Source organism: Oncorhynchus mykiss, chromosome 4, assembly GCF_013265735.2.
Source record: "Oncorhynchus mykiss isolate Arlee chromosome 4, USDA_OmykA_1.1, whole genome shotgun sequence".
Lineage (NCBI taxonomy): Eukaryota > Metazoa > Chordata > Actinopteri > Salmoniformes > Salmonidae > Oncorhynchus > Oncorhynchus mykiss.
The window spans coordinates 7,872,605-7,891,199 of NC_048568.1; the positions used below are offsets into that span (position 1 = coordinate 7,872,605).

General features: G+C 43.6%; 2 protein-coding genes across 2 annotated transcripts; both read left to right on the plus strand.

The window, feature by feature from the left end:
- The first annotated feature begins 264 nt into the window (after positions 1–264).
- On the plus strand, positions 265–10,735 carry LOC110511639. Its single transcript, XM_036975548.1, has 19 exons — positions 265–429; positions 526–584; positions 661–741; positions 841–965; positions 2,211–2,369; positions 2,512–2,611; positions 2,804–3,024; positions 3,656–3,812; positions 4,004–4,227; positions 4,524–4,644; positions 4,945–5,141; positions 5,241–5,355; positions 5,568–5,737; positions 5,816–5,913; positions 6,066–6,196; positions 6,486–6,675; positions 10,219–10,360; positions 10,446–10,542; positions 10,616–10,735. The coding sequence occupies exons 1-19, from the start codon at positions 407–409 to the stop codon at positions 10,687–10,689; spliced, it is 2,484 nt and encodes an 827-aa protein (XP_036831443.1). The 5' UTR covers positions 265–406; the 3' UTR covers positions 10,690–10,735.
- A 4,427-nt stretch (positions 10,736–15,162) lies between these two features.
- On the plus strand, positions 15,163–17,947 carry LOC110522015. Its single transcript, XM_036975546.1, has 9 exons — positions 15,163–15,327; positions 15,424–15,482; positions 15,557–15,637; positions 15,731–15,855; positions 16,447–16,590; positions 16,890–16,988; positions 17,101–17,262; positions 17,405–17,504; positions 17,697–17,947. Exons 1-9 carry the CDS (start codon positions 15,305–15,307, stop codon positions 17,930–17,932), a joined length of 1,029 nt encoding a protein of 342 aa, XP_036831441.1. The 5' UTR covers positions 15,163–15,304; the 3' UTR covers positions 17,933–17,947.
- Positions 17,948–18,595: the final 648 nt, after the last annotated feature.

Sequence of the window (18,595 nt, forward strand, 5' to 3'; positions counted from 1 at the left end):
GTTGAGTAATTATGCTTTTCAACTGTGAAAGGCTGTTGTGCTGCTAATGAGGGAGTTATATTAACCTGAGCAGAGGTGCACCGGTCCATTGCCCCAGACATGAATGGATAAAAGCAGTGAGGGAGGAGCACCCTTCTAAAATTGAACAGTAGCCTTACATTTAGATTTTTGTCCTAACACTACACAGCTGATTCAGATTAACAAAGCTGATTGATTATTTGAATCAGCTTTGTAGGGCTAGGGGAATAAAAAGAAAATGTGCAGCCCTTTGGGGTTCAGGTGACTGAGTGTGGGAAGCCTTTGTCAGAGGGTAAAAGTTGCATACCCCTGGGCTGTAGGCTGCACACCTTGGGTCAAATATTAGGTTCTGTAGCTGTGCATTTTATCGAAACAATTCTGTTCTACAATGGTTCTTTTCCTTAGCTCAGGGTAAGTAGTAGCAGGCCTAGAACAGTCTTATGCGACGCAAACATTTGAGTTGTGTTCTTCTTAATCAATCATAATATTTTGTCAAATCCCTTACAGGTTGTTTTGCCTATTGATGGCAGCTGTGGGCATACAAGCACAACAGACACCTTCTATAAGTATGCATTTTGCACCCTGCAAATTCAAGCACTAAGCGTTTGACAATATATTTTTAACTAACCTTTCCCATTCCAGATGACCTCCATGCTGAATGCCTTGGTAACGTTATTCGTTTGAGTGTCGCTCCTCTTTTTGAAGAGGTTGCTACTGTCTTCAGTGAGTTTGCCTCTTATGATTCTCTTTCTCTCCTTTCATAATTCATGGCTTGATATTGCTCGTCAACTATTGTGTTCACACCATCTCCATCCCTTCCAGATGACACACACATCATAAACCTGACGCCTGGCCTTGCTACTCAGTGTGGATTCAGCTTTAAATTTGACCCCATGGGGAATGCCATGTTTTTTGCTTCTCTTCAAAACTGCTTTTCCCAAAACATGGTAACCCTAAGAACAGTAGTGTTTGCTTGAACTTCAAATGGACAGTTTGCCTTTCAGTGTCACTGCATTTGCAACCCATAATGTAGCAACGTCATTTTATTTAGCCTTTGACCTGGAGTCATGCTGAGACCAGGCTCTTTTACAGAGGAGCCCTGTATACACAAAGATACAAGTCAATATTTGCATCACTAGATGGAAAAATGAAATCATTGAAAACCAACACATTCTTCAGTAAAAAGGTCCTCAATAAGCCCGAGTTGCCGTAGAGGTGGTAATTCATACAATTTTAGAGCATGGAGGTTATTAGAAGTACGGTGCCAGAAACATTGAAGCAGTTTTACTGAACTCTGTGGCCACCCCTGGGTCTGGTGTATCTTACCTCTAAGTTAACGATGACGGAAGGTACAGCAGAAGTTTATGGAGGGCTTTCAGAGGGCCAGCCAACTTTCTGTAGTGTGGCTTCAATACAGTGGCAGCTGCATTCATATAGCCAATTTTGCCACAGTCTATAACTTGCATGAATGTCACCTGAATTATTAATTTTTTTGTTATATAATGAAAGGCTTTTTTTCCCTTCCCCCTTCATTTTAGGATGATAAGATGTTCAGCTTGGTCATGCAGTTCAGGCTGCCAGGAAACCACATGACCGAAGACCCTGTGTATAGAGTGGGCAAAACCTGTAGCTACACCCCCTGGACCTCCCGAGAGATTCTGTGCGACCGCAACTACATGGAGGCAAGTGAGCAGAGCATGCCCTAATGGACATGTTTACAGTCGCGCTTGTCATACTGCCTGTATAAATGATCTGTCTAGAGCTACAACTGTCCAGTGTTTCATTTCTTCTGCGACACAACGTAGAGGTCTTGACTCTCTCTCTCAATTCCACTCGCCTCTTCAAAATGCACATAGGATAACTTTAGAGGTGAGGAATCTTGGCCTATTCTCAATGCATTTAAGGAGGCGAGTGGACAGATTGATTTCCTATTGTCTGGGAGGGAGAAAATGCATAGGGAATAATGGCTTTTCTTCTCTAGGTGTCTGTCAGAAGGACTCTTCCAGACATCCAAACCGTCCCCGAACAGCCCACTGGGGGCCCGAAAGCAAGGAGCGCCAACTTCCGGAGAGGAGCTGAGGTAGCCATATTTCAGTTTCTGTAATTTCACTACAACATGACAGGATGGCGCTAAACAAAATGTGCGTTTGTTGACAATTTTGTTTAATTCATGTTTCCATTTCCTGAGACAGGCTGCTTCAGGATACAAAATGACAGCAGTCGTCTTTAGTCCTAGCAAGAAGGTCATGAATGTGGATGAGGTCCAAAGAAAGGGCTATGCGATAGCCAACACTCCCACACGGCTGGTGTTAAGAAGCCCCCATAATGCAGAGGAAACATACCTCCAGAATGTAAGCTGACTTCCTCCATGAACTGGGTCATGTTCAGTAGAGCAAACATTTGGAAAGCGTGGCCCTACCTGAACTCTGCAACATATTGTTAATACGGTTTGCCCTACTGAACACGGCCCTGGTGTGGTTGCCCCCTGAACAGGTAGCTGGGGTTCCGATGCGGGTGCTCTCAACCTCAACCTTCTTTGAGCAGAAGTGGCTGGTTACTCGAGTAGATGCCACGGCTGTTTGTCCAACACCAGGTTGAGTGTGAAATCATTTAAGATCCTTTAAACCCAGTTCTTAATTGGCTCCAGACAAGACTTTCATTTGTGTTATGTAGTGTTCAGTTGGGAAAATGTTTTGGGGTGAACTGTTTCCAAATAATGGCACATTTGTTTTCAGTTGCAAAATGTTCTGTTATGATGTGCACTTGGCTTCTTGTGTCACTGCAGAGGCAGTGGTCTTTACTCCAGAAGTGATCACCTGGTACATGCCCAAGCACATAGACCCACTTTTCTCCTCTGATGCCTTCACTATGTTGGAGGTGTACATGGGAATTGACGCTAAGAGGCTGGACACTGAGGAAATGGCTGCCAGAAACTACTCGGTTTTAGTCACGGAGGCTCATATTATTGTTGAAATTCCGGTGGGGGCTGTTGGCGGCTATTTCAAGGTCAGCATTGGATGAGTAAAATGTTCCTGTTTAATTTCTAAATCTTATTTGTAGAGCCTTCAGTGCTTTGCAGTAACCCTTTGCCATCTCTCATGGGTAAACTCCTAGAACCGTTTTGTGTAAAATGTTTCTTATTGAGCAATTGTCTGCTTAATCAGGCTAATATACAATGGATTGCAAATTGTGTGAATGCTGCATAAAATGACACTTAAACATACTCTACCGCTTGTCTTTGCAGTTTGTCCTTTAGCCGCTTGACATTTGAGACCAAATATCCACACTAAAGTATTGTTTGCCGGACTTTTTAGGGAGCCGGTAGCTTTGCCACTGTCAACTGAATGCAAGCAACACTCGGCTGCTGTTTACATATTGTGCAAGTGTTTACTTTGCGTGTCAGTTGCTTTGAAAATGCACACCGCCGGAAATGCAAGTTGACAAGCGTATACCTACCAGCTCTCTAAAGTCTGGTAAACAATACTTTCCTTTGGATATTTTGTCTTAAATTACGAGCGGCTAAAAGACAAGCGCTAGAATGATTGTATTTAACTTTCTGGCTTATAAGGAACATTGACCTGTTTTTGCACTCCAATTGTGTATTACAGCCTGACTGCATCACTCGTCTCCCTTACAGAGCCATATTCAGGATGACCAGTACTTTGTCACTTACACCATTGAGCCCATGCTTGAGTTGCTGTGGATCGAGGAGGTCGCACACGAGGACACCAGCTACAAAGTCCTCTTCCCTATCACAACACCTCCGATGGCCAGGCCTCCACAAGTTCGCAACTGTGAGTCTGGTTTAGTTAAACAGTGCCTATGGTAATTTGGGATGCCTGGGTTGTTCATTAGGCACGACGAAACAGAAGAAAATGTACTGAAACGGGGAGGCAATACCCGGACTTATCCAATAACAAATGTCCATTTTCAACTTCCATTGTACCGCATTTCAAAATGTTTTCCTTTGTTTGCCAATGAACAGACACGCCCTTAGACACAGTTCCTGAGCAGGCAGTGTTTGTGCTTGAGTTGGGGACCTTCAACCTTGATGTGGAGCTGCTGAACATCACCTTTCCCACCATGGTGCTAACTGTTGCAGAGTGCAACGCCAGAGGCTTCAATGTTCAGGAGCAGAGATCCCCGGACAACACCTTGAAGACCTTCAGGATGGAGGTGCCCTTCTCAGACCCGGTGGTCGTCAAGGAGGTGTGTTTCTGTTAAATGCAAAGCCACACGCAGTGATTTGTACATGCCCTAATAAGTGGGCCACCAACAAAATAGAAATAATGGCACAAATGTACTTTGTATCCCTCATTTACTCAAGTGTTTCCATTATTTTGGCAGTTGCCAATAGTGCTTGATTTAGAGGAATGAGGGCAACATTACTTTAAGTATATAGTTTGTTTTAATAGTCCCCATATGTACTTGTCACTTGATGTTGAGTAAGGTTCTGTTAGCATTATTGTTGTATCAATTGACCAATGCTTTTAACTTCACTACAGAGAAGGGCGGAACAAGGTGTCACAACCTTCACTCTTCAGCTGATCTACGGCCTGGTCGTCTTTCCAGAGTACGCTCCTTTCTCTCACTCTGCCGTTGTGGACGCTGTACTGCTGGACATTGGTATGTCTCTGGACTACGCCAAACTACTGTTGAATGGTTTCCTCTCGTTAATGATTGCCCTGAAAGGAAATTGTCAGTGGAAGCCCAACTAGCCATACTGTAGGTTTTTCCTATGCGGTCTCTCTACAAAGAAAATGTTAAGCTTTAGAGTATTTGGACCCCGTTGTCCTGTTCCTGATTTGCCAGGATCGTGTTTATTCAGGCCCACCGTCGCAAAACAAGGGCTTCTTCTTGGACAAGTTCAAGTAGTACCTTCCTGTTTTTTGTGCTTAATGAACACAACCCTGTTTGTCCTTGTAGTGCCACCCTCAGTCACTGGCAACTGTGATCAGGAGAACTTCCACATCACTGTGGACTACAGGAACCAAGATCCCTTTTTCGTGGTCTTGGTTGGCAAGCGGCTGCTTAACCATGAGCTTGCTCAACAGTATTTAACAGAGGGCGACGCAGACTTCACCATCACGTTGCCCTTCTCTTCGCCGGACGCAGTGTTTGAGGTACGACGCTCTCCCAAAACATGTTAACCTAAATTGCTGCAGCTACCCTGTATACTTGCGTACGATATTGGACTAATGAACTCTCCCATTGGTTCCCAGTCGGTTCACTCGTCCTCTGTCAGGAGCAGACTGGATGTGGCTCTGTTGAATCCTTACAACAACATGACCATCAAATACTTTTCCCTGGCTTGCAGCTTCCTCAAAACGCTGACTGGTTGGTTCTCAAACAATTGCTTCCGATAAATAGTCGTTTGACATGGTTACCAAACCTGGGTTCCTTGCAAATACTGTGAGTCTAATAGTAGTGCCACAGATGGGCATGGTTTGCACTTTTGGTGCTATTCCATTGGTTCAAGCTCAATTAAGTGTCACAAATACAGAACCCAGGTCTGATGGCTACCTGTCTTTTGCTCCCCCACCTCCAAGAGTGTTTCTCTAACGGAACGATGACTGCGCTGGCGGTGAAGGTGGAGTCTGCTCCCGGTCTGAACCCCGGTCAGCTGACCCTGAGCGACCCCGCCTGTGGTCCCACCTACAGCGACGATCGCTTCGCCTACTTCCACTTCACTGTGAACTCCTGTGGCACCACCAGGAAGGTAAAATGACGATTACCCTGAGGTGATACGGACTGTTTGCTTCTGCAGGCTGTAATAAGCAATTCCCCTCTACTACAGTTTATCAACAATGTCATGCTGTATGAGAACGAAATCTCCTTGCCAGATGAACTTGAGGTGAAGTTGAATGCCACGGTGTCTTCAGAGGAGGAATATCAGTAAGTGTATTACGCATCCCAATTGTGGATTTTATTGTTTTTTTTTTTTTTTCCTTCGCCAATTGCTCAATGCTTTGTATACAGGGAAAATGTGCCTCTACTACCAGTGTGTCCACTCCACTGCTTGAAGTTGCCTACATCCCTCTTTTTAGGTTAAAGGTTTCCTGCTACTACGTGGCCAACACCACTCGCACATTGGCCTTCCTGACCAGGCCGCGTGACCACGAGCCTTTTGTCGAGACTGGGACGGGTCGACTAATGGTCAGAATGAGACTCGCTCAGGGTAAGCGTGCACAAATTCAGAATTTCAACTTGACCCCTAGCCTCTAAAAGAATCTTGGAAGGTCTCCTTTTAAAAAACGCTTCCCAAAAAATGTAAGCCTTGCGTTCTGAGATCTACAGGTGTGGCTATGGAGTAACGGTGAGGAGCTGATTTGGGGTGGTAGTGTTGGCTATAAATGACTTGTGTTCATCGGGGCACAACAGGATATGATAAACGAGCGTTTCTTAATGGACAAGTTCAGATGGTGCCCACTGAACACGATCCCGGGTTGTCTTGTTCTGTGTTCCAGACGCCTCGTATAACACGTTCCACCAGGAGGAGGACTATCCAGTGGTGAGGTACCTGAGACAGCCTCTGCACTTTGAGGTGGAGCTGACCACGTCCTCTGACCCCAAGGTAGCGCTGGTGCTTGACCACTGCTGGGCCACCCTCAACGAGGACCGCGACTCCCGACCCCGGTGGAATCTCATCATTAATGGGTAACATGTTGTTTTTGGGCCTAAACAAGTGTTATTCCACAGGTGTGGTTCCTGAGTAATTAGCAACCTATCATGCTTGGCAGGCCATTTACTTTGGCTACCGTGGCTATGCCCCCACCCATAGGTCCTGAGTGGTCACAATGCTTAAAAAGCCGTGTGCGGTCTGTCACCAGATCGCCACCCAATTCTGGTGCGTACGATCACATTTTTGTGGTCCCTGCAGCGTACCAACGGAACGCATGCTGCAACAAACGACTCTAAACCGCGTTGTCTGAAAAGCATCTAAACAATGTTTTGTACTGATGAGAAATAAAGGTCTTCACAACTTTATTCCACCTTAAATGTTAACGTTATCATCTAGTCTAAATAACAGGTTGACTTGTTTTTCAATGTGATGCGGTACAAGGGAACCATGTAAATCTAGTTTAGAAAATATGGCATGCCGTTCACTGCGCCCGTTGCCTGAGATCTTAACTTAGTTTGGCCACTTCAGCATGTGACAAATCTTTGTACTTGTTACGGCGTACACATGACAAGTAGTTTACAGTTAACCAATCAAAAAGCCAATTGTCACCTCCCCAAATACAACCGTAGCTCGAAAGCTACACAGAGTTGCAAGATATAACCCCCCCCCCCCTAAAAAATGGCTTGAGCTAAGGTATTGTGGAGAGGATGATGCAGGAAATATTACTAAGATGGGGGATTTATCAACAGTTTTTTAAGCTAAATACCCCTGGAAAGGGGGGTCTGATCTGGCAACCCTGAGGTACCATAGTTTACACTCTGATGCCGTGTTCAAATCAACTAACGACTTCAGTGCATTCAAGACAATGGGGGTACTCCAGTTGAGATCACCATAAGTCAGTCGAGTCTGACAGACGCTTACGTGATAACCGACTGCATTGTATGGCGCTAGCATTAGCTCATATGCAGTACCACCTTCAAAAGTGTTTTACACATGTGTCATTACAATCTAGGCAAGAATCAGAAAGCATGAATAGAAAGTACATAATACTTACGGTACGCTACAGTAGAAACGACAACACGTTACGCAGAAAATAAGGCACTTTGAAAGGAATGCACGCATGTCCACAGTTATTTGTAAGGAAGGCAATAAATGTGCAAGGCCTGTATACCTGATCTGGGGAAGTGCTTGGAGTTTCTTTTGAAGGAAAGTTTGTCCGGCTCATTAAATTCTCAAATAGAAATGGTCTGCAACAGTGAAATGGGCTACTTTTGTGAAAATGAGAAGTTGAAACGGCCTATAGAAAATTAGCAGGTAGTGTGCCTTGGTTTGAGGTCAGCGCGGGTTAACTGTGCACATTTTGGAGCAGGGAGTGCATTGTGACGTCACGCGCATAAAATCAACTCCCACTGCTGGGGCGACTGTTGAAGATATTTGGAACTCGCGTGTGAAAAGGTTGTTGGCGTTACCTACACCTTTTTACTCAATGTTATCCTTTTGGTTTGCTACAGTTCAGTGTTCAGCCGAACTGATGGTCAGTCGAATGGAAGTCAAGAGCGGCTGGCAAGCTTAGCTTGCCTTTCCGATTGGTTTCATACAACTGCTCTTAACACTGACTGAATACTTGTTGGTTTTGGGTTGAATTCAGGCACAAGTGACCTCTTGTGTTAAACAGTTATTGCACTAAACATAAAGGATGGTTCACACGCCTGTGCAGCATGGATGTTTGAAACGGAATAGGATCAGTTGACAGGACGCCGCTTTCAATGGAATTTCCTGTCCTAGAGGAATGCGCTAATTGGGAGTTGCTAAACATGAACAAATACCACGGTCAAGTGTAGCAGCTTGCTAGCTAATGTTCATATTTAAAAAAATGTTACTACATTTTTGATTTGGGTGAGCACTTTGCCACAGATGGACACCGCTGGCCTAATTTTTATCTCAAGAATTTAGATTGGGTAACTATTGAAAGATGACTTATTTTTCCTACATTGTAATGGACTTATGATTATGCATGCTGCAAATGACACTTTATTTTGCGGGTGCCTTTTCAGTATCTGGAGACATGTTACACCAAGCAGTGTAGTGAAGCAACTTTATTGGTCAAAACCATTCATTTGGGGGATCGGGTTTGCAAAATGCTATCAAACCACGCAATTTTACCTTTTTAATGAAGTGGTCACAAAAACCTAAATTTGGCCATGTGGACACGGGAGTAACTTTGCAGCTGTTTATTAAATCAGAAATGTCACAGCAGTTTAACAAAACAGGCTGAATGTTTTGTGTATCATAGGAGAAGACACCACATTCACATGGCTGTGCACGAAATGGGCAGTTCAGATTTGTCGCTGCAACTATATCGTTGTGCAAAATCCTGACCATCCTGATTTCACAAATCCCTTTTTGCTAATATCTGGCAGTTAAACAGTAAATGATTAACCTCCCAAAGATGCACATTTAAAAAGTAGGCCTAAACTGTCAATGCGTAGGTTACTTTGTATAGTAGAGCTGCGCCCTTCACAGAAGTCCTCCACGTGTGAATCCGATGCCATGGGTGTAGAATTTATTGTGACCAATTTTTCCGACAGCGGAAGAATTGCTCTGGCGCATTGCATGAAATTCTTAATTAAAATGAAGTGCTTATTTTTGCTTTGTTGATGATGATGATGATGATGATACCGACTGTCTATTCGGCAACTTTGGTTAAACTACGGTCAGTTGATCAATATTCAGGTAGTCTGAGCATTCTGGATCATTTAGAATTTTAAGAACCATTTTAGAGGGACATCTCATGTCAATGTAATTGAATATACATGTTTGACATCCGTCATTTAACAAGCCATTGCAGTAGACCAAAAGTAATATTGTTGACACTTTTTTTTCTTCAAATAGGCAGCCCAATTTCTGTTCTTTAAAATGTACTAAATCAGATTCATCCAGGTCTGATGGGCCAAAAGATCAGAAATTAAAACCAACAAACCACTGTCGTGACGTGGCCTTGAATTATCTGAGGACTGTTTAATTGTTAGCTGACTCTAAATGAATCATGTTAGGATTTGGGGTGCCGAGGAAGCGGTTTTAAAGAGTTACCGTCTCCTGACTTAAACTCTAGACGGTAGAAATCTATTACATTGATAAAGTCAACTTATTAACCATGACATCGTATCCTCCTTGCAGCTGCAAAAACCCCAGCCTTATGATTCACTATGCACATTTTCTAGGGGAGTTTCTCTAACACGTTCAAAAGTGAATACTGAAACAATATTTCTATCACAGAGATTAGCTATAGAAAATGAATGTCATATTGGTTTTTACTAGAAAGGTGCTCACTCTACAGGTAGGAAGTCTCTAGCCTTTACATTGTATATGAAATATGTTTTTTAAAGATATGGCGATTTTTGGTGGGAAAAGCCTGTTAACAAAGACATTCCTTTAGTTCATACTGGAGGGGGAGAAAGAACCCACTTCTGCTGTAAATTGATCTGATCCTCACAGGACATTCATGACACCGCTACAAGGCAGTTGGGGTTTGCAGCGTTTTCTTGTCACTAACTTAGTCCCTCTCTCTACACTGGCAGCTGTGAGAACCCCGGTGATCCATACCGTGTGGTCTTCCATCCGGTGGTAGCTGACGCCAGGGTCCACTTCCCCCCTCACGTCAAACGCTTTGAGGTCTATATGTTTTCCTTCGCCGAGGATGCGGGTGAGCCGAGTGGCCAGGTAACAATCTTTATTGGTTAATTTTGTGTGAGTGGCAATCCTCCCTTTTAAAAAAATCTGACACATTCAAATCTTTGATTCCTAGGTCTTTGTCCATTGTGATGTGGTCATCTGTGATGCCAGTAGTCCCTCTGGCGGCCCCTGTAGTGGACAATGTGTGAATCAGGACAACCCGAAAAGAGGTTGGTCTTGTTTTATGCTTTTCAGACCCTGGCAGACCATAACTGAACTAATAGCTTCTCTCTCTCTCAACAGGACAACGACATGTCAAAGACCTCTTTGAGGAGCGTCATTTATATGTTTCTTCTGGATACATTCTTTGGGTGTAATGTCTCTAACATGTCAAATAAAGTGTTCTATATAAAACAATCCTAACCGTTGGACTACCTTAATTGTATCTGATTTGCGTTTAACACCAAGGCGCATGTAGTAGGCTTGTCGTCTGACGTGTATCAATCAACCCTTTTGTAAGCATGGAACTCTGAACCATCCACCGGAGGGAGATAAGTGTTGCACACCAATTTCCCGTCTAGGACAAACAATGGGTGTCAAAACAAAAGCTTTCCAATGTCCAGTAGGATGAACTGACTCAATGTTATAGCAGATGGTGTTTTGCCAAAGTGAGGCCAGCAGGGCTGTGGTTGGCTGCAGTGTTGGTAATGTTCAACTGAAATTACAACTTTCCTTGATACCTCTCACTAGCTTGGTTTCCATCCAAATATGGACATTTCTTCTTTAATGATATGCATGTCAATCGCTCATGGCTCAAATGGGAAGAGCTTGACTTCATCACTACTTGTTTGTAAGACGTGTTGACAAGCTGACTGTACCGAGCTGTCTTTTTTAAACTACTAGCACACAGCTCGGACACCCATGCCTTGCATTCCCCACAAGACATCTCTTCACAATCTCCAAGTCCGAACTACGGAAGGTACAGAGCCATGAATACGTTGCAATCTATTCTGCATCAGGATAAGCTTTAAACACACACCGTAAGGAACAGCGCGGACTGAAGAAACACACTCCTTTAAAAGTTGCGAGCCTGCACCGCGGGATGGCTTCATTGCTCCAGACCACAAGGGGGAGTTTGCGCACTCATTATGCATTTGGGTCCCAAGGCTTTGACCAAAGACGAATTTTGACACGAGCCACCCTTGCCTTGTGGCGCTCAACGAAGATTGCTGACAAAATAGATGGAAGTTGTCTTAACGAGTCAAGCAAATGTACAATTTGAGGAATGCGTTAATGTAGAGACGTTTGTGCGGCTTTTTTTGTCAGTTAAATTACGAAAATGAATTTGTCTTTCAGGGACTCCTGAGAACCAACAAACCAGGCTGTTGTCTTGTGAAACAGTGGATGGAAAGAATCTAGCTGGCTAAAGCATTGACTGCACAATTGTGTAAGCTTGCCTTGCAGCTGAAGTAACATGGCTAGCTATTTACTTAGTGTCGGATTAAAAATAACTGTTCCCTATCTGGGTATGGACCTTAAACGTAAAGTTCTGAAGTAATATTCATACCAATCCATGAACCTCAAGTCTGAATGGCATTAATGAAGCCCAGAGTAGAATACCTTTATTGTGCGACAGATGCAAGACCTATACACACACGTATTTTAGTTATTACCACGCGTGAGATTCCCATATTGTAGCTTGTACATTGAATATATTCACCGATCATGTGCGGTTCAGGTATGACTGACACATTCTTTTTCAGTCATATCAAATGATGCGGTGTCTGCATGTATGTATTACACTACAACAGCGTTTACTGCTCCTGTGATATCAATGATTACACTAACTATACATGATTGATTTAATTCATATATACAGGAAAAAAACCTATGCAGATCTAACTCATCTGAGGACACGAGTGTTTCAACCAGTGGAGAATGTGAAACGCTTTATTGAAAGTGCATTTTAATTGTAAGAGTTCAATCTTGGGCGGGCAGGTGGGTAGAGCGTTGGACTAGTAACCAGAAGGTTGCAAGATCGAATCCCTGAGCAGAAACGGTAAACATCTGTCCTTCTGCCCCTGAACAAGGCAGTTCCTAGGCCGTCATTCTTATCTGACATGCCTAGTTAAAAGGAAGGCAAATCTCTACTTCAATGCACATATGGTGTGCATTAGATGAGGTGGGGGGAGAGAGAGCATATGATTCATGAATGACAGTGCTTCCCTAATATTCTCTCAGTTCATCCCAATTGCGCTGTCGGGACTGGATTCCTCTCACATCAAAACATACATGCAGACAAGAGCATGATTAAACCTTTTTATTCTAACACGGTCAGTCATCTTAAATCAGGAGGTGAAATGCAAAACTGACTTTGGATCATTAACTCTGGGATTTCAATGTAAAGCATCTAATAATACTTCCAGTTGACTCAACCAAGTGACATCATCTCTATGATCAGAACATGCCCTCTGTCAGCCATTTCAGATGCGGGAGGGGTTCAACAAAACAGCTGATATAACCTAGAGGATTTAGGGAGAGAGGGATGGCGGACACCACACACACACAAGTACTTTAAGCTGAAAAACAGACCCGTGAGGACAAACGATAGATAATGCCAATAGGTGTCTGCGTCACATACAGTATCTTCTTTCAAAGTGTACCTGAAACATTTTAAAGAGGGCTGTGTTTCTCACCACTTGGTTATTGCAAGGCTAACCCATGACTTGGCAGCAACAGATAGTCCAGTGGAAATGTTTGTGGTGTAAATCTGAAAATTAGCAGCTGACATCTTAAGGGTTTTTTAATTCATGCAAGCGAGACAGATTCCACGGAGGAAAAAGAACACAGAACAGTTTAATTACCTCTGGTTATGGACACTTTTTGCCAGCAATAAAGCTTCCACGGCCTGGTCCTCACACAGTGAACATCTGGCAATATCTACATTTTCGACCCCCTTGGTCAGCTCGCTCTCTGAATGTGAAGAAAGCAATAACTGAGATATGACCGTTCAATCTAAAGCAGCACGTGCCATTTTTTTAGGATAAGTCAATACAGCCCAGTGCTGCTTACCTGAGATGCCATCTTCGTAGGTGTCCGCTATGACTTCCTTTTGTGTCGGGGGGAAAAAAGTGGCTTTCAGAACAGTTCTTTTTGATTTTGACAAAAAGACAATTGGCCTGTGAAAAACCACACCTTCATACAAACGTGCTACTGTATGCAGAATTCTTGACTCGCAACTGAAGACGCTGCCCTATCCTGCCAGCACGCCCACAAGCGAGCCACTCGGGAGCAGAATGATGACGCGTGGAAGAGGGAAAGGAATGAGAGGGGAACAGCAATTTGTTGCAAGTTGGGCTAATAGCTGAACAATAGACTATTCTTTAGTAAAGGTTGAATAGTCTAATAGCCGAGCTAGTGTGAGGATTTATGTCTATGCTCTATAACCTACTACTATATCACGTAAGATTGAATTGTTTGAACAGCAGTTGTCTGTGTGTGTGTGTCAAGAACTGAGCAACATGCTTAGCATGTTGCAAAACTGTAGATGACAGCCCGGCAGATGCTTTGTCCTTGTGTTTGTCTGTGACAATATTGAGCACATGGTGTTACTTGATGTATCTTACAAAGTTGTGGTTAATCAGGTATAGGGAGGGGTGGTCATCACGAGGTTTAACTGAGATGGAAAAATACGGAACAACACAATAGCAGGAACTGAGCAACTGTTATAACTAGGGGGTGATACCAGAACAGTAAGAATCTATACATCGACGGAGGGAGAACTCCAAGAGGCGGGGACCAGCCTGAGCGCCTGCGATAGGCTGAGCAAGTCTAAACCACGCTCAGCCTCTACTGTGATAGACATAGTTCCAACCCGTCTGTTGGCCTATCACAGTATAAGAACAGCTGTTTACGTACATCCTGACAGTTCCCTGTTCTGCCCTGCGTGGTATTACAGTGAGCCCGTATATACGAAAGTTGCATTTGCCATTTATTGCTTAGCTAATAAAAGTACATAGAGTACAATCAGTGACTCAGTGTTATAACTTGTTCTGATACCAGATTCGAATTGACGCAACCCTAACACTAGGTGTGATCCCCCTCCCCCCTATCACAGACCAGATTTGCCCTAAAGACCAATGCAATGACTGTTTAAATATGTTACCTTACACGTTACGTTGGCTGACAATTTGTTAGCTACGATGTCCTTACGAACCACATAGCATATCATTACACAGCACTATGTACCGGTATGTTAGTAGTTGTACATCAGACTTGCCAGTAGATTAACTATAGACTTGATTATTCTCGTCGTTCTTATTCACCCAAGGCTGAAAAATTCACCCAAGGCTGAAAAACGGCTAAATAAGAACGTTGACTAAGCTGGAACACTAGCGCGAGCCCATAGCAAATGAATGGAATCGAACGTTCGCAGAGATCGTTTTGACTGGAGTGATGCTTAGGATTCCATTAAAAATCTATCCAGTTTTATTTTACCACTACAATCTGCTCGTCGGACGAAACTGGAGGAAATAAACTCGATGGTGTCAACTGTGCTTATGTCTGCGTAATGAAAAATAAAAAGCCTGGCCTAGCGATCGATGACAAATGAAATGGTGCCCGTGTAACAGTTTTACTTCTGTCCCGAACCAGGGACCCGTTGAACACAGACAACAGTTAACCATCGCTCCACAAAAGCCGCGGCCCTTGCAGGGCAGGGCAGCGTTTCCCAAACTTGGTGTACATTTAGGTTTTTGTCCTAACACTACACAGCTGACTCAGATTAACAAAGCTGATTGATTATTTGAATCAGCTTTGTAGGGCTAGGGGAATAAAAAGAAAATGTGCAGCCCTTTGGGGTTCAGGTGACTGAGTGTGGGAAGCCTTTGTCAGAGGGTAAAAGTTGCATACCCCTGGGCTGTAGGCTGCACACCTTGGGTCAAATATTAGGTTCTGTAGCTGTGCATTTTATCGAAACAATTCTGTTCTACAATGGTTCTTTTCCTTAGCTCAGGGTAAGTAGTAGCAGGCCTAGAACAGTCTTATGCGACGCAAACATTTGAGTTGTGTTCTTCTTAATCAATCATAATATTTTGTCAAATCCCTTACAGGTTGTTTTGCCTATTGATGGCAGCTGTGGGCATACAAGCACAACAGACACCTTCTATAAGTATGCATTTTGCACCCTGCAAATTCAAGCACTAAGCGTTTGACAATATTTTTAACTAACCTTTCCCATTCCAGATGACCTCCATGCTGAATGCCTTGGTAACGTTATTCGTTTGAGTGTCGCTCCTCTTTTTGAAGAGGTTGCTACTGTCTTCAGTGAGTTTGCCTCTTATGATTCTCTCCTTTCATAATTCATGGCTTGATATTGCTCGTCAACTATTGTGTTCACACCATCTCCATCCCTTCCAGATGACACACACATCATAAACCTGACGCCTGGCCTTGCTACTCAGTGTGGATTCAGCTTTAAATTTGACCCCATGGGGAATGCCATGTTTTTTGCTTCTCTTCAAAACTGCTTTTCCCAAAACATGGTAACCCTAAGAACAGTAGTGTTTGCTTGAACTTCAAATGGACAGTTTGCCTTTCAGTGTCACTGCATTTGCAACCCATAATGTAGCAACGTCATTTTATTTAGCCTTTGACCTGGAGTCATGCTGAGACCAGGCTCTTTTACAGAGGAGCCCTGTATACACAAAGATACAAGTCAATATTTGCATCACTAGATGGAAAAATGAAATCATTGAAAACCAACACATTCTTCAGTAAAAAGGTCCTCAATAAGCCCGAGTTGCCGTAGAGGTGGTAATTCATACAATTTTAGAGCATGGAGGTTATTAGAAGTACGGTGCCAGAAACATTGAAGCAGTTTTACTGAACTCTGTGGCCACCCCTGGGTCTGGTGTATCTTACCTCTAAGTTAACGATGACGGAAGGTACAGCAGAAGTTTATGGAGGGCTTTCAGAGGGCCAGCCAACTTTCTGTAGTGTGGCTTCAATACAGTGGCAGCTGCATTCATATAGCCAATTTTGCCACAGTCTATAACTTGCATGAATGTCACCTGAATTATTAGTTTTTTTGTTATATAATGAAAGGCTTTTTTTCCCTTCCCCCTTCATTTTAGGATGATAAGATGTTCAGCTTGGTCATGCAGTTCAGGCTGCCAGGAAACCACATGACCGAAGACCCTGTGTATAGAGTGGGCAAAACCTGTAGCTACACCCCCTGGACCTCCCGAGAGATTCTGTGCGACCGCAACTACATGGAGGCAAGTGAGCAGAGCATGCCCTAATGGACATGTTTACAGTCGCGCTTGTCATACTGCCTGTATAAATGATCTGTCTAGAGCTACAACTGTCCAGTGTTTCATTTCTTCTGCGACACAACGTAGAGGTCTTGACTCTCTCTCTCAATTCCACTCGCCTCTTCAAAATGCACATAGGATAACTTTAGAGGTGAGGAATCTTGGCCTATTCTCAATGCATTTAAGGAGGCGAGTGGACAGATTGATTTCCTATTGTCTGGGAGGGAGAAAATGCATAGGGAATAATGGCTTTTCTTCTCTAGGTGTCTGTCAGAAGGACTCTTCCAGACATCCAAACCGTCCCCGAACAGCCCACTGGGGGCCCGAAAGCAAGGAGCGCCAACTTCCGGAGAGGAGCTGAGGTAGCCATATTTCAGTTTCTGTAATTTCACTACAACATGACAGGATGGCGCTAAACAAAATGTGCGTTTGTTGACAATTTTGTTTAATTCATGTTTCCATTTCCTGAGACAGGCTGTTGCTTCAGGATACAAAATGACAGCAGTCGTCTTTAGTCCTAGCAAGAAGGTCATGAATGTGGATGAGGTCCAAAGAAAGGGCTATGCGATAGCCAACACTCCCACACGGCTGGTGTTAAGAAGCCCCCATAATGCAGAGGAAACATACCTCCAGAATGTAAGCTGACTTCCTCCATGAACTGGGTCATGTTCAGTAGAGCAAACATTTGGAAAGCGTGGCCCTACCTGAACTCTGCAACATATTGTTAATACGGTTTGCCCTACTGAACACGGCCCTGGTGTGGTTGCCCCCTGAACAGGTAGCTGGGGTTCCGATGCGGGTGCTCTCAACCTCAACCTTCTTTGAGCAGAAGTGGCTGGTTACTCGAGTAGATGCCACGGCTGTTTGTCCAACACCAGGTTGAGTGTGAAATCATTTAAGATCCTTTAAACCCAGTTCTTAATTGGCTCCAGACAAGACTTTCATTTGTGTTATGTAGTGTTCAGTTGGGAAAATGTTTTGGGGTGAACTGTTTCCAAATAATGGCACATTTGTTTTCAGTTGCAAAATGTTCTGTTATGATGTGCACTTGGCTTCTTGTGTCACTGCAGAGGCAGTGGTCTTTACTCCAGAAGTGATCACCTGGTACATGCCCAAGCACATAGACCCACTTTTCTCCTCTGATGCCTTCACTATGTTGGAGGTGTACATGGGAATTGACGCTAAGAGGCTGGACACTGAGGAAATGGCTGCCAGAAACTACTCGGTTTTAGTCACGGAGGCTCATATTATTGTTGAAATTCCGGTGGGGGCTGTTGGCGGCTATTTCAAGGTCAGCGTTGGATGAGTAAAATGTTCCTGTTTAATTTCTAAATCTTATTTGTAGAGCCTTCAGTGCTTTGCAGTAACCCTTTGCCATCTCTCATGGGTAAACTCCTAGAACCGTTGTGTAAAATGTTTCTTATTGAGCAATTGTCTGCTTAATCAGGCTAATATACAATGGATTGCAAATTGTGTGAATGCTGCATAAAATGACACTTAAACATACTCTACCGCTTGTCTTTGCAGTTTGTCCTTTAGCCGCTTGACATTTGAGACCAAATATCCACACTAAAGTATTGTTTGCCGGACTTTTTAGGGAGCCGGTAGCTTTGCCACTGTCAACTGAATGCAAGCAACACTCGGCTGCTGTTTACATATTGTGCAAGTGTTTACTTTGCGTGTCAGTTGCTTTGAAAATGCACACCGCCGGAAATGCAAGTTGACAAGCGTATACCTACCAGCTCTCTAAAGTCTGGTAAACAATACTTTCCTTTGGATATTTTGTCTTAAATTACGAGCGGCTAAAAGACAAGCGCTAGAATGATTGTATTTAACTTTCTGGCTTATAAGGAACATTGACCTGTTTTTGCACTCCAATTGTGTATTACAGCCTGACTGCATCACTCGTCTCCCTTACAGAGCCAAGAGCGGCTGGCAAGCTTAGCTTGCCTTTCCGATTGGTTTCATA